Below are 15858 nucleotides of genomic sequence, written 5' to 3' on the forward strand. Positions count from 1 at the left end.
TACAGGGCAGGACACACTAGGCTGCACACAAACCTGCACCATTATCCTGGATGACTATCTCTGGCATTGCACCAGACAAAACAAAACAAGACACAAACCAGAGTAGACAGTGCAGTTAGACACACACAGATACTACACAGATCGTTACATAACCGGATCAGTAAACGTTTGACGTAGTGCATGGCACAAAATACACACAGAAGACACATCAAACAACGGTGGCGAATTTGTTGAGCATGTCACGTGATAAGCATTTTCTCGTATCCACAGCACTTTGAGGGAGGCAAACAAGATGTGATTAATGACTGTTTATTTTGTTTAGGGAGGTGTATCATTTTCATATGGCCGTGTGTTTGTGACATGCATGTAAGTGTGCAGCGGTGCTCAAAAAAAAAAGGGCAGAGTTTTAACATTTGGCAAAGTGATTCCTATCAACATCTGGCATTTAGGATCCCCCCCCCCTAAGAAGCTCTTGAAAAGGCTCTTTGCTTTGCTGAGAGCTATCTCAGACTCTACAGTGATATAGAGTCTAAATGCCAGCCCGTAGCTTCCTCCCCCACAAACACATTACGAGCACAGGTTACTTTGGCCTAATGAATATGAATGAAGTGTCAAGTTCAGTCAGCGCACTTAGACTTACACAGCACAGCAACGCAGGAAATGGCTTAATTTACACAAATCTAAAAAAATAATAATCTAACAGTCACACAAGAGTTACTATCGGTACGTGATGCGTGATTACCTCTACAATAAACTACTCATACACAGCAAATCTGGTCCATTTAAATATCTAATGCTACAAACTGGACAACACATCTCAGCTCTAGAGTAGCATTACATTAGTCTAATGACCTCTCAAGTTGTACCTGGTTTAGTCTCAGATTCAGTTTTAGTCTGAGGATCTGGCTGCTCAGCCTTGGTCTCTGAACACTCCTTGCTAGGCCCAGCTGTTGCTTCAGTGGCACAACAGGAATGACACAATGAGATGAAAACATAGTAGGACGTTACAACATGTAACATGCAATGCAGTAGTAGTCACGCACGCGCACACACTCACGCCGACACACACAGCTGTTGGCTTATCATAACACTGAACACAGATGACTATGTCTTCATAGCACTAGTGAGTTTTGTTGTTTGTAATGGGCATTCAGTAGTAGCTGCACGAGAGAGAGAGAGAGGGGTAAGTCAAGCATCTGCGACAATGCAAACCTGTACAGTTACCATGCACCGCAATCCTGCAAACCAGCACTGCAATCCACCAGCTCAGTTACTCACAGCTGGCCTTAGTTGCTGGTGCCACAGTGCCTAACCCCTCTCCCCTTGAAACGGGAGGAGGGGGTCGTTTGGGGCGCTGGGTTTCAGTGGGGATGGGAGTGGGGTTTGAGGTGAGGCTGCTCTGCTCAGGTCTTCCTGTCTCCTGAGATTCCTCTGGCCTGGCTGCCTCAAAATCAGCTGGCACTGGGACACAGGGCAGAGGGCACACTCACACAAGACACTACATAGCAGCAGCAGCAGCAGCATCTTTGGAGCATCAACAGGACAGGAGTAGGTTTAAGTCTATGTGACTATGTATAGACAGGCCTGAGGGATGGAAGCGTTGCCTCAGATCAGAGATAAGTCAGGATGTAGAGAGTCAACAGGTGGAGCAGAAGAGGACAACGGCAAGAAAAGAGTATAGGGACAGGGATGGATTATGAAGACCAAGAAAAAAGACAAAAGACAACAATGACAATGATGATGGAAATAAAGGTGTTAGTAAATAACCACAAAATAATAATTCTACCTGGTGGGGCCTCGGGTCTCTTTGGCTTAATAATGACTTTGGCCCCTCCCCCAAAGACGGCTGCCCACACACGGTTGTTGAGGGGATGTGCTGCCAGGCGGAAGAGTTCATTGCTGCTGTGAGTGCCCAGGCCATGGATGAGCAGCGCGAGATAAACGGCCACGACCGCTTCGCATAGCAGCACGTTGAGCCTCGGCTGGTCCTCCTCTCTGGCAGAGGTCATCAGAGAAATCAGGGACGACACACCTGCAGCAAGAGGACACGTGGCATTTGTATTAATATGTAATTAAGAGAAGTACCTTCCACAGCAGAACATCACGCCAGAACACACTTATGAAACATTTGCATGATGGCGTGATCGGTCTCTGTCTTTCCGTTTCCTTCCCAGAGGCCATGAAGCTCCTATTATAGAACACCATCTGCCTCTCTGCATAAACACAGACTGCCTGCTTTGCTCTTCCTCTCAACTCTGCTTCTCATATTCTGTCTCAATCATGCTCACAGAAATGTGAGTTTTTCCTCTTTCTGTGCATTTTGTGAGTCAGATCTCATTATTACAACAAATTCGCTAATAAAGAGCCAACACCAGACAGCAAAGCATAGAGTCTCAATCTTAATCTCAACTCCACCAATGACAGTGGATGAAAAAAAGCAGGGCCTTTTCTTACCTGGCCACTGTGCAGGAGCGGAGTTGGGAGTTATGTGCTCTTCAATGCTTTCTGTGCGGAGTCGTTTCCTCTCACTGAGCAGCAGGCCCTGGTACACCATGCCTGTAAACTGGTTGGCTTCTGTCTGGCTGCTGCAAAGCCAACAAAAGAGAAGTAAATGGTTATAACCGCACGAAAAAGAGAAATGAGAAATACACTCATTGGCTTTTTTTTTTTTCCTAGAATGAAAGGAGAAGAAGACTGAGTCATGCTGTGGTTAGCTAAGCTTCTATCATAAGCAAATTTACCAAAAATGTTTAATTCCTACTTGCTGTCTCTCAGAAAAAAAAGTAGCAGTGAGAGTGTACTTTGGGAACAGAAGAGTGAAACCAACACATGGCAAAAAAAAAAAAGAAAAAAGAATTTAAGCTGTTGTTTTTTTTAGGAAGGAAAATAAAATGTTGCAGAGACTGTTGGACCTGTGGCACTGCATTGCAGAGGCACATTTACCTGTAGCTGTGGCTGTCACACAGTGCTTGATAGATGCAAGCAGACAGAGATGCTGCTAGCGTGTGCAGAGTATTTACCTGAGGGTGAAAGGAAGATACATTTCACTTTTTCCAACATCAAAATGAACGACTAAGCCGCCTGAGAGAAATACTGCAGACTCTATATAAAGCTTGGATTCTTATTTGAGTTCTGACCCGATCATCCATGAAGTCAGGGTGTGGCGGGGCATCCATGAGGGTGATGGTGTGGAGGATGTCGTGAATGTGGTTGCTGAGGTGGAGAACGGGGTTAGCTATAACTGTCTTTGTGGGGGCAATGCAGGCGGATAGCAGAGGCAGTGTGGTGGGCAGAGGCAGAGGAGACTGCAGCTGCTTAACTGTGAGTTCCTGCAGAGTGAGACAAGAAGATGTAGATTTACTTCGGCTGAAGAAAGACTCCTTTGCAATAATCCAACAGAAGTACATGTGTGTATGGGTACGTATGCATACCTGCTGGCTCTCCTGCAAAAGGAACAGAAGCTCCATTCGAACTGAGGTGACTCCTCCCCCCTTGGCTCCGTGAAGGCTGCAGTAGGACAGAAACACCCTCAGCAGGGCCTGGTTCTTCCTCAGCCATGCCTTGCGCCTCTCAGAGTGCTGCTGCTTGGCTTGAAGACGGCGTCGTTCCATCTGGTGGCGCTCGTAGGCCCCGGCCTCTATATGCTCCAAGGCCTCGTCTGATATGTCAACTGATGCTGTACGCTCTCCCCAGCGCTCCACCTCTGAATCCTCCTCCTTCCCCTCCACCTTTGCGTTTAACAGAATTAACGGTCAGCCATGCTTGGTTCTGCACATGTGGATATAAAGTCGCATAGACATCAAACACTTTCAAAGTGTACCTTGTAGTTGCAGATCTTGTGCATGGCTGCGATCTCTTTCTCCAGCCAACTGTAGAGCTGAAAGCGGAGCTTCCCTCCATCCACCTCAAAGCCTGTGGCTAGAGTACGCAGCTCTGTCATCAGGATCTTCAGACAGGCGCGGAACTTCAGCTGCTCTGCTATCACGTCAACCTCTGACTCGCCCTGAAATATATGAGAGCAAGTTAAAGGAAAAAGTCTGCAGACTCACTGACCTTATGGGAGCACTGAAGTTTGCAACTGGGCTCAAGCTCATTTTCTGCAGGCATCCAGAGAGTCTGGTCCTATTTTTTTTTAAATAAAGTAAGGCCTTGCAGATTACCACTTTATATTCCATGGAGAAGCTTTTTGGAAAAACTGAGATTAGTTACAGGGTCAAGACCAAAATAAACACTGTGCCTACACCACTAAATCTCATTCATTGCAGTATTTGTAATTGTGTTTCAGATATATTAGTCCAACCTGTGAGTTCTCTCTCTGTAGTTTGGAGCCACTGCTCTCTGAACCTCCGTCTGCTTTGGTTTCAGCCTCTGGTTTCTTCATGGTCAGACCATCATCCTCATCTTCATCATCTTCATTGTCATTTCCCCAGTCCAGCTTTAACCCGTCATCCTCCACCTTGACCACAGGCTGACTCCAATCCAATCCACCTGTGCTATCATTTCCTCCCCAGGCTTGGGCGGGGGCTGCTGGGAAGCCCCAGTCCACACCTCCCTGGGTGCCATTTTCCAGGGGTTGACTCGAGTTCAAGTTGGCCTTGGATGAAGCTTTGCTGAGAGGCGAGGAGCCAGATTTCTTGGTAACTTTGGGAATCTTGGAGAGAACTTCCAGAGCCAGAACAGGGCATCCCACCTACAGAAGATTTAGATACGATTAAAAGAATTTCTTGACACCTTTAGAAGGTAAAATAACTATAAAAGAAGGAAGGTAAAAGGTCCCGACTGCATCAGAAGAACTGTATTGACGAGAGTGGCCTTATTATTGACGAGCTCACCTTGAAGTGTGCGTTGGCAGTGGTAAAGAACAGTTTGCGCTCTATAAGATTGATCTCATCTGCGCTGCTCTTCTCGGCAGTGAGGCCCACGGTTGCTGCTGTGCCCTCTGGATTTGCAAAGTGCCGACGGATGATCAAAGGGTGTGTCCTCAGGTAGTTATAGAAACTGAACACCACCGGGTTGCACGATTTCACCATCACATCTAACATAGGTGGATTTTGAAAAGGCAGAGGGACAAGAAAAAGCCTTTAAGCATAGCAGACAATGAATATGACCAGAGCAAAGAGGTTTTGTTGGATGTCGCTGTGTAACACCGACTAAAACGCCTGAAACCAACTGACCAGGGTTCTCATCATCCTCTTTGGGGATTCGCTCCAACAGTGTGTCCAGGGCTTGGGTGTAATCCTTCATGATCCAGTAAGCTATGCTGCGGAGGAATGGGTCAGGGTGAAGTCTGGAACAGTGGTAACCACTTCCGTCCCTGTTACAGCCCAGGACCTTCTCATAAAGGAGGCCTTGGCAGGTGGATGAATTCTCAAAGTCCGCCTCATACAGCCTTGCTACTATCATGGCGAGCTGGAGATCTTCCATTTTCTCCAACAACACCTGCACAACACAGAAAAAAGGGCATGTGAGACTACACTAAACTGCAGGTTGAGTAAAATGTCAGCAAAGTAAAGTTCAAACATGTAAAAAATCACGAGGTAGTTATTTCCACTGAAACCAACCGACTACATGGAGCTCAGGCATACAAAGCTCACCCTTCTGTTTGTTTTGGTTATCTGTATATTTTGACGGTGTGATATGAAAACTCAGGCCAAGGGAAGCTTTTTATGCATCTTATCAGTGTAATTTGGACTTCTCTCGAGTGATTTAAAAGGCTGCAGAATACACAGTTCTCTCAGAACAGATACCTGCACTATTAATGTTATTGATTTAACTCTCAGACACACCTTCGTTCTACAAGGTTTCCATAAAACAAGTTTCCACTGCGAGGGGAAATGGAAATTGAGTGTTGGAGCAGACTCAACACTCTTGTCTGTGTATCCTGTGTGTTGCTCAGTGTAAAAGTGTGTGTGCTGTTCACACCTCTATGGCGTCTTTGAGAGATCCAGCCAGGAGGAAGAAGGCAGCGGACTGTTCAAAGCGCTGCTTTCCCAGCAGGGAGAAAGCATTTTTCAGAGCTGCCTTCCTCCAGCGGTCCTCAGTGAAGTTGTTCTTGAAGAACTGAGTCATCTTCTCATCATGCTGAGACCTGAGAGAAGAAAAAAAAAACACACTGCTTAATATCCATATAAAAGTCTTGTCTTCATAACAATGAAAGAGTTCAGAAACAATGCCCTACCTGAAGAGCCCCCACAGGACAGCTTTCTTCTTCATGGCCAAGTAGAACAAAGCAGCATCTAAAGGGTCGTTGTGTCTCTGGAACGCAGCTTTACCTAACTAATTATAGAAAAACATCAGTTAATAAATCAATAATTCCATTTTTCACTTATTGGCTGGAATGATGTCAGGTGCTCTTCAAAGACAACGTCAAAACACTGAAAATCATCACACACGTCAGTCTAAATGTCTGCCTTATTTAGCGACTGTTAAAGATCTATTCAGATGAACTATTTGCTTTGATTTGCATTGCTCTTTGTAATAACCCTAGTGGCTCATCATTATAATAGTACACTTCCTAAAGGAAATCTACTTCAGCTGGCTGGTACAGAGACAAATACATACAGTCAGGACTGAACTAAGGAAAGAGTGCGAATGACTGGAATGTTCTATTTTTAAATCTTAAGCGTCTTTGGTTTGTTGAGGCATGCTGCTTCAACTGTGTTTTTTCTTGACTGTACCTAATGGCATTGTTCTAACTCACTGCATTTAGGTATTTGTCTTTTAGGAATCCAATAAAACAACAAACAATAACTCTAACATAACCGGATCCACCACCTCAGAAGAAACGAAAGCTCCATTCGAACAGTATCAGGAAATATTCTAAGATTTATCAAGCCGGCTAGCATTCATCTAAGGATTGTATTGTGTTATATTTTCAGGTATACCTGTTTTTTGTTGATCAAGTGTTCTCCAGTGCAGAGCTTTCTGTAGCTGTACTAGTTAGCTGTGCTGTCCTATTTCCTTTTCTAGTTCATTCTTTACATCACTGTCCTAATGTAAGAGTCAATCAATCAGTACAATGCAGGAAATTAAACATTGTGCATGCATCAGCAGATCAGTATCTTTTAATCTGAATTTTGTCCTGGTACCTTCTCCACCATTTTCCTCAGAGTGTTGATGTTGCGTATCCACCAACCCACTCCGACAGCTCTGAGCTCAGACCATTGTGGATCGCCTCTCTGCATGGCTGGGATCATGTTCAGCAGCTCTTCTTCCGCCTCAGAGTGGAAGGCCCATGCAAAGTGGCATGTTGATAGGCCTGTCATAGAGGTAGAGAAAGAAAGAAACAAAGAAAGAAAACGCATGCTCCAAAGTTCATTTTCATGAATAAATGCACTAGAAATCAACATCTCATAACCACAAAATGACAGTATAGTGGTATTATTGCAGTGTGGTTTACCCTGGTGGAGCAGCTGCATGCGGTAGAGGGGGGGTAGAGAGGTGAGCAGGCAGGTATGAAGACGCATGGCCAGCAGGTACCTCAGTCCGCACTCATCGAGGGCCTCGGCACCTACACAAAAACAAGACCAGGGAGCTGTCAGCTTTGTCATTGCTCCTCCAACAACCACTCTATTGAAACGGCAGCCAGAGAGCAAAGCTCTGTCACAGACTATGTCTCTTGTCCCTGAACCTTCTTACCCTCTCTGTGCTTACTTAGCCCTGGAACAACCTGCTAATGTTTCCTCTCAAAAGACTAAATAAATAGGATGGAAAATTACAGAAAAAAGACGAAGATAATGGAAAAAGTGCAGTGTCTGTTCATATACAGTAAAAACAGTACTGTTGTTTATATTAATGGAGATTTGATGGCTGGAGATTAACCCTGTCCTGGAACATGCAATCAAGCAAAATTATACTTAGCTTTTATATCTATAACCTTAAGTCGACAAATAAACCAATAAATCATTTCTTGCCAAGGGTAACAGTTAATGGTCTTGCAGACAATGAGAGCACCAACACATCAAAATACAATAAAAAGCTACTCTGCAGGTATGTGTGCAACATATATCATTATATCTACATATATCATTTATATCTATATATCTATATCTATATCTATATCAACCAACTATCTATATACACATGAATAAATAATATAAAAAAGGCAATACTTTATTCATCTGCAAAGAATTAAGACCCTGGAACTGGTCAGCCTCTTGATTAAGGACACTTCAGTGGGTACTTGGAAGAACTTCAATTAAGGTAACGGCTCTAAATGTAAGAGCTTTGATTGCTACAGATGGCTGTCGCGTGGATATGGACATAAAAATACACATAAAAATGGCAAGATAGCTAAGAAAAATACCATCTTGTTAGAACACAAACATAAATAATAGGAGATTTATTGTGTATAAATACAGTGTCAGGAGTAACCTAAAGATATTGTGGATGATTAAATGTATTTGAGTGCTGTGTTCCAATAAAAGACATTTTAATGTGGTGATGACTCATGTTCAAGGAAAACACACACAACAGAATCTACCACCAATGAGCCTTGGTGCAATATGTTTACACTTACCCTGTTATATAATCTAACATACAGAGCACACATATGGCTGTATACTATTCACATAAACACACAGTATATACACTGACCTGAGTACTGTTGATCAGTGGAGCCGGCAACCTCTGCACTGGTTGTTGCAACAGTATCAGCCAAGGCCACCAAGAACATCTGCTCTAGTCTGGTCAATCCTGGCAGGCTGGAGTGCATAAGGTGACTGGATAATACCTGAGCACACAAAGGAAGATAGTAAAGAGCAATTTTTATGAACCAATTCATTCAAATACAATATATGTTTTATCATAAATAGCTGACATTAACAGTGCAATTATGCTTAAAAAAAAAAAAAAAAAGGCATCCACTTCTTAAATAGAAAGCAATACCTGAGCATGCTCTGGTCCAAAGTACGTAGGTCCATATTGAGAGAGATTGATAACTCGAGACTTCTTCTCTGGTTTGTCGGTGGCAAAGTTCACAAAGTCATCTGTGGTAACTGTTGGCACCTGTTAGGATGAACACAGGCGTTAAAAGTATCGGCTGACTACGCCTTTAATAATAAATCAGAGCTCTCTTAACTCTGCTTACCTGGAAGAGGTCAGAATACTGGTCCTCTGTGGACTTCTGGGCTCCCTCGCCGTCGGCCACCTTAGCTCCCTTAGCAGCCTCTTCCGCTCCTTTGTATGAGGTATCTAGGTCAGCCAACATGAGGGAATACAGGGGCAACGGAGGGATGGAGTTGATTTCTGTGTAGTCCCTGCCCCCATCGCGGCCAGCCACAATGGTGTCTTTTGCTGTGCTGCCAGTCACACTGATGGTCCGGGACAGATGTCTCCTGGCACCGCCCTCACCTGCCTCCACATCTCTCACAACAGCAACTTCCCCGGCAATACACTTCACCAGGTGAGCAAGGATGGCCTGAAAAATAAAAGAGGTATGTGTTATACACTATCATTTAAACACATTTCACATATATTTAGAGTTACTGAATGAGGCAGAAACAGACTCACCTTGGCACGCCGAACCTTGCCCAGGTCCATGAGTTCTAGCAGCTGGGTGGGATGGTACTGGGGTAGAGTCGGAGACAGGGAGTGAGCCGCCTCAAACAGTCCACCTTCCTGAAGTCCTGCTGGGGCACGAAGGGCCTCGTCCACTGCGGCGCTCCCTTCAAACACACTTTTAGACCTGGCTCTTCCTTCAAAGACAGAGTTTGCGGTTTGACCTCCAGCAATGTCTGCGGATGATAGGTTGCCCTCCTCCCCTTCGCCAGGCTTCTTGTCCTGATGCCACTGGGCATACACGTGCATCTCACAGTCCATACCCACCACCAGGATGCCATCCCTCACCCAGGAAAGGGAGACTGGCAGAGATGGTGTGCCGTCTACGGAGGACAAGAGGTCCACCGACCGAAGCAGGATCCAGCGGGAGCGGATCCCCTGTTTGATACTGCCCCCTAGAGGAAGGGTGATAACAGCCACCCCCTCCTTGCTGCTAGTCTGCTCATTGACCATTCCGGAGATACGACCGTACATGAGAATGTTGGATCCAACTCCCACGGTGAGAATGTGAGAACCATCCTCCTTTGACAGCCAGTCCAGGTGGACGTAGTGCTTAATGTTGGGGGAGCTATGGTCCCTGCTCATGTACAGGTCAGACCTGGCATGGAGAAAATGATTAATTTATGAGACACCCATACTAGTAAGCATACAGTGGCTGACAGAATATGACACAAAGACACAAGCAGTGCCCTCCTGACCTGCTGTAGACAAAGAGGTTGGAGTCCACGCTGACTCTTGGATCTAGGGTTGACGAGGGGCGGGTGAAGTCATCCAGGTGGAGAGTTTGCTCTAAAACCCACTCTGAGCCCCCGGTGGACTCACACTCATAAATGGACACGTGCATAGAGAAGTCCTTTTCAGAACCCAGCAGCTGAGGACAAAGGGGAGCTTTCTTAAAACGTCTGAAAATGTCACATCTGAAGATACTGTAGACACTGAACAAGTCGGTCTGGTTCTTGGTTGTAAATAAATTATAAAGTGAGGCGGGCACACACACCTGAAGCACACTGAAAATCCAGACTCATAGGCCAGTGTGCTAGTCATAAACCTCAATGTAGCTTCACATAATTCAAATACAGAGCAGCCACATGATGCTTAATCTGATTTCATCACCTCCTTTTTCATTCATGACCAACGATTAGTACAGATTTTAAAATTTAAATGTGCATACTGTGTTTATCTAATCTAGTTCCACCCTCAACATTCTCTGCTCTACATAAATATGTATTTATATGCTGATATATGAAATTGTTATCTATTTTGGGGAGGATCCAGACAATACAACCATATTTATTCACTGCATTTACATTTTTATTATAATTTTCCACTGCAAGGTGATTGCCACAGTTAAATGAATTCCCACACTGCTACAGGTTTTTGGTACAATACATAGAAAATACCATATTACACTGCCAAATTCCAATTTCCTTACCTGTCCTTGTCGTGGCTTTTTAAACGCCACGGCCAGCCTGCCGATGTAGGAGCAGGACACAGCTACAGGCCGTCCATACACACCCACAGCACTGTTGTTGTCTTCCTCCTCATTCATCAGGGCCCAGGGCTCCCAGCGGTACACAAGATTGTCTTGATCATCTTTGCTATACCCATCATCGCACTCCACAGCACAGTGCCAGAACCGCACGCGAGAGTCAGAGCAGGCAGTAACAATCAAGTATGGAGCCAGGCACACAGGGTAGATAGAGGAGGAACTTAAATGACCTAGCAGAGAGAGCAGGCAGGTGGGTTTAAACACTGATTTCAATTTAAGGAACAACAAGTTGGTGTGAGTTATATGTGTGACAACAATCCCAACCTGCAGAGGGGGTGGCCCTGGTAACCTCCACCCCGTGGGGCAGGTCGAGACGCTTGCTGTACACCAGCTTGGAGCTGAGGATGAGTTTGCTTGCTGATTGTAAATTGGCTGTAGAGGCTGACCGTGGCAGGGGTCTGATAGGAGAGGTCTCCGGAGACGAGTCGGCATTCACAACTTGATTGGGAACCATTAGCTGGCTTTGGAAGCTATAATCTGGGCTCGGCTCATCTGGACACAGAGACACGGGACATATTACGGCTGTCCTAAATCTCAGTAGAAGCAGTTTGATGTAGATAAGAAAAGGTAAACTTTATATTTAACTCAAAACTTACCAACACAGGCCTGCACAGACTTGAGGTGTAGGTGCCACATCTGCAGCACAGAGTTCCTGTTGAGATCCTTTTCTATGACCACCAGGAAGAACTTCTCAGAGAATGGGGCAGGTAGGTAATCTGGATATAGCAAAATAACATTACTATTTTGATTGACAACCAGGACTAAAAAGGAATTAGACCTAGGCAGAGTTTTAATGTAGCAGTGTGCTATACCTCCACCAGGTGGAAAGGCTGGTGTGTATGCTTCTGGCTCTTTCTGGGGCTTGTAACCTAGAATGAAGTCCTCTTGGAAGACATGCAGCAGCTGGGTGTTGGCGCCACACTGGATGCATGGATACACGGAAAGAGCATCAAACAGATTACTATGTCTATTGATGAAAGGTTTCAGGATGTCAAGCCGTGAATTCCTGTCCACCACTGACCCGAGGTGGGTGTGAAAAACACACAGAGCAGCTGCTAACCTGGTTTGTAATGACGTCCAACTCTATGATACATCCAGGTCTGGCAGTGGACTGCTGGCTGACAATGTTAAACACTTCGCCCACCAGTTTCTAAACAGAGACACACATGAAAAATGGTAAATCATCCATTTACTTACCAATGTAAAAGACTAGAGTGGTGAAGATATATTGCATAATATGATTTGCAGTTAGGAAGAAAGAGATTTTGCTTTATGCGTAACATAGACACTTTTCCAAGAATGTGAGATATTTGTGATGCAGACGATGTACTCTGTTGTTTTATGTTGGGCAACATTCATAAATAAAGGCAGCATCAAAAGGGCATTAATAAAAAGCTCATGGGAGTTGAAAATATGCTCTCTAACAATAATTTAATATCTGTGAAAGATGGGTCAGCCCCCAATACGGCTGCTCACAAGTCTGCTTTAGACACGATTTGTGGTCCTTTGTGACAAAAAGGTTTAAAGATGGTGTAGCACATGAAGACCCAGGTACATAAAATCCATTGCAAAGAGGCTCTAATCAGACATCATATTTTTTTTCCTGTGCAGTGACGAGTGTGTGTGTGTCCACTCACAGACGTTTCAGGATCTGACAGCTCATCCAGCAGTTTTCTGGCATCCACCACGGCTTGATAGAGACGCAGGTTTTTACCATCTGATGCCACGAAGCAGGCGCTGGCACTGTTACAGTAAGTTCCTGAGGGACACAACACATAATTTGTGGAAAGTCCTGCAGTGCCAGTGAATGTTAATTAATATTCTCTCTACAACACATATTTACCTAAAATATTCATTAAATATTTGGTAGTTTTAATAGAACGTCGGGGGATAATCAGAAGTAAAATCATGTTAAAAGACATTTCACTATTAAAAAAAGAGTTGTTTCTTTCCTCGGGCAGCAGAGAGACTAAATCCAGGTTGGACCTTAATTGGAAATTTATTTAGTGCAACTTATATGCAAAACTGCATTGCACTGGAGGTATGCAGTTTAGAAGATTTAGCACAGAATATAGTAGATTTTACATATATGGAACCAAATGTTGCTCTATGAGAAAAAGCAGAAGCTCAGATGAACAGTGAAACTTCTGCTTTTCATTTGAATTCTATGTCTGCATTCTTTCATCACTGAGGTTAAAACTTCCACCACATTAAATATGCACGGTGTGTTTACCGAGTACAGAGCTGGGTACTAGTGTAGGTAGCCAAGCAACATTGCTGAAGGCAGAGGTGTGCAAGGAGTTGATACGGGCGAGTTCGGAGACCCCTCCAGTGCAGGACAGGGGTCCAATGTGGTCCACCCTCCACAAGATCAGCTCACTATAGATGGCGTTGGGGTCATGGAAGGTCCTTGTAGCTGCGTTACGAAGCTGCTTCCTGCTAATGGAAAGTAATGCATAGTTACAACACATTGACAGTCACTTGCAGGATGAGTGTGTCACAGTGTGTTTTAATAAGCATCTATGTGTTCCTAGCTGATTCTTTCTTCTCCTCTTCACACCCAATTCTGTATTCGCAAACCCTCTGTTCTATACCTGGTAAGACCCTTTGGTAGGGGAATGGTAGGGGGCTGCTCTCCTTCCAGGCTGCCAGGGGCCGACGGAGGGGTGAGCAGAGCATTATGGTGAGAGGAGGTCAGCAGCAGTGGCAGCACTGTGTGGCAGGCTTGGTCATTCAGATGAAAGCGGTGGCCGCAGTACCGGAACTTGTGAGATACGGTCAATACGTTGGAGAAGGCAGAACGCTCAGCAAATGTCACTGCCCACTGCAGACAAAGACACACACAGATATACACCTTTGCAGAAAAAAGAAAATGTTGCAGCCAAGCTCTCAAATTTGTTCCTAGCAATCTTTTACCTGATTGAGAGATCCATCAACATGCTTGGACACCATCATGACAGCAGGACTGATGCCAGGCCGAGGGTTGGGAGAGGAGGCCAGGGTGGGTGATCCCAGCCCTGCTGAGGCCGAAGCAGAGCGGGACATACGTTGGACCATCCTCCCCTGGTCCCCTGCCCCGGAACTCTCACCTTCAGACAGAGTGCAGGCGTACATCAGAATGTTTTTACTCAACGAGTTGGCATCACCGGTAGGAAATGCCACTGGAATACGAGAGGAGAAGGACACCTGGTGGGAGAGATGGAGGGAAATATTAGGAACACAGGCACATATTCTCTGCAGTCATTCATCCTTAAGGCCTAATTAGCAATTTATACCAACCTAATGCCAACATTCTTGTTCATTAGTAGCAACAACATTACCAATATGCTATTTGGCTTGCAGTGTGTGTGCTCTCATTATGATCGGATTATAAAGACACGTCCATGCGAGCCAATCACAATAAATAAGAACCTGAAGAACCTGTCTAATGCTACATGAATGTAGAGATGTCCTAACAGCTGCAGATTCCAAACCTTTCTCTATCATACTGAGTGTGCGAATGTGAAAAACTATTGTGTCACATTCGCCAGTTAACGAACCAGCGAGCGACACGGATTCACTAAACTCTGATGCTAATGAATCTGTGATCTCTCGTACAACATTCAGGTGCTGGCTTCTCGTTTCTGTCTGTCTGTCGCTTTCGCTTTCAAAATGACAAGCGACACCGGCAGCACATCATGGCAGCTGTCACTTATTAACGTCAATTCTGTGAGCAACTTGAGGACAGGTCAAAATTTAATTTCTCTGCTGTCAGGTGGAAGTGCAAGGTTTAGCCAGTGTCTGTACTCAGGCATCACCTGTAAGTGTAACATGAAATACAACTGAGAATAGACTGAGCGTTTCTGTAGTTCCAACCACTGTCTCACTGATCGCGTCATGTTCAGTTGCATTCTTACAGATAAACTTGCATTTATAATCAGATTAATTATTTACAATGATAAACTTAAAGGTAAAGAGACTAAAGACCTCACTGGGACATCCTCACTGCTTTGTAAATATATGTGTATACATACGGTATGTGAAAATGTTGGAGATTTACAACATTAAATTATTACTAATAATAGACATTGTATTTTCAAATATAAAATAAATATAACTCAGGCAAGGCAGGATGATTTTTTATGAAGCATGACATGAAAAAGTTTCAATAACCCACATGCACACAGGAGCGCAGAGTCTGTCCACCAGAGGAAGAAGAAAAAAAGGATGTTGGGAGTCTTACATAAGACTGGGGGAGTGCTGAGTCACCTTACAAAGTTTAACTACAGCTACACTGCTGCCACTGTGTGTGTGTGTGTGTGTGTGTGTGGAGGAGTGAATGAGCAAGCGATTCACTAATTAAAAAAGCAGAAGAGTTATTAATTTGGAAAAAGGTTTCTAGCCTTCTTGTGGAAATTACAAGCAGGATATGAATTTTTTTTCCCGTGTTCTTGATTTTCTGCTTACCTGCACCTGCCTGAAGATGCCTTGGTTGAATTCATCCAAGTACTTCACATGCCAAACCAGGAACGATCCATCGGCAGGGTGGATGGTGAACAGCATATCTGGGCTCTTGTTCCACTCTGTGGTCAATGTCTCCATCTTCCTCTCCAGCAGCATGGAGGGCAAAGGCATGCTGGAGCTGGAACCAGGGGAGGAGGCCTTGGTGCTACCCTGCTCCCCTGGCTCGCCCTCCTCACCGTGCTCCGAGGAGGCTTTGTCAGACATCTCATCCAGGTCTGGAAAGAGAGATGATAATGTGATTTTACAAA

The 15858-nt window shown here is 44.7% G+C and overlaps 1 protein-coding gene across 11 annotated transcripts in view; it reads right to left on the reverse strand.

Moving 5' to 3' along the window:
* The window catches only part of dmxl2 (Dmx-like 2), a 36003-nt gene that overhangs the window by 10004 nt on the left and 10141 nt on the right, over nt 1-15858 (reverse strand). For 3 of the 11 annotated variants that reach the window (XM_027281789.1, XM_027281791.1, XM_027281787.1), the window contains exons 11-40: nt 15554-15825; nt 14024-14293; nt 13702-13931; nt 13341-13546; nt 12745-12866; nt 12168-12257; nt 11920-12028; nt 11704-11823; nt 11372-11599; nt 10991-11277; nt 10257-10429; nt 9511-10156; nt 9089-9418; nt 8887-9006; nt 8596-8731; nt 7400-7510; nt 7089-7258; nt 6179-6276; nt 5923-6088; nt 5175-5439; nt 4833-5035; nt 4301-4690; nt 3821-4003; nt 3432-3728; nt 3138-3329; nt 2944-3020; nt 2455-2585; nt 1787-2032; nt 1279-1461; nt 867-953 (exon numbers count right to left, since the gene is read on the reverse strand). In XM_027281789.1, coding sequence (XP_027137590.1) covers nt 867-953; nt 1279-1461; nt 1787-2032; nt 2455-2585; nt 2944-3020; nt 3138-3329; nt 3432-3728; nt 3821-4003; nt 4301-4690; nt 4833-5035; nt 5175-5439; nt 5923-6088; nt 6179-6276; nt 7089-7258; nt 7400-7510; nt 8596-8731; nt 8887-9006; nt 9089-9418; nt 9511-10156; nt 10257-10429; nt 10991-11277; nt 11372-11599; nt 11704-11823; nt 11920-12028; nt 12168-12257; nt 12745-12866; nt 13341-13546; nt 13702-13931; nt 14024-14293; nt 15554-15825 — 6138 coding nt within the window. The remainder of the gene's footprint in view (nt 1-866; nt 954-1278; nt 1462-1786; nt 2033-2454; nt 2586-2943; nt 3021-3137; nt 3330-3431; nt 3729-3820; nt 4004-4300; nt 4691-4832; nt 5036-5174; nt 5440-5922; nt 6089-6178; nt 6277-7088; nt 7259-7399; nt 7511-8595; nt 8732-8886; nt 9007-9088; nt 9419-9510; nt 10157-10256; nt 10430-10990; nt 11278-11371; nt 11600-11703; nt 11824-11919; nt 12029-12167; nt 12258-12744; nt 12867-13340; nt 13547-13701; nt 13932-14023; nt 14294-15553; nt 15826-15858) is intronic. The other 8 variants (XM_027281793.1, XM_027281788.1, XM_019265621.2 and 5 more) reach the window with 6 other exon arrangements.

This window comes from Larimichthys crocea, chromosome VIII (genome assembly GCF_000972845.2).
Source record: "Larimichthys crocea isolate SSNF chromosome VIII, L_crocea_2.0, whole genome shotgun sequence".
Taxonomy (NCBI): Eukaryota; Metazoa; Chordata; class Actinopteri; family Sciaenidae; genus Larimichthys; species Larimichthys crocea.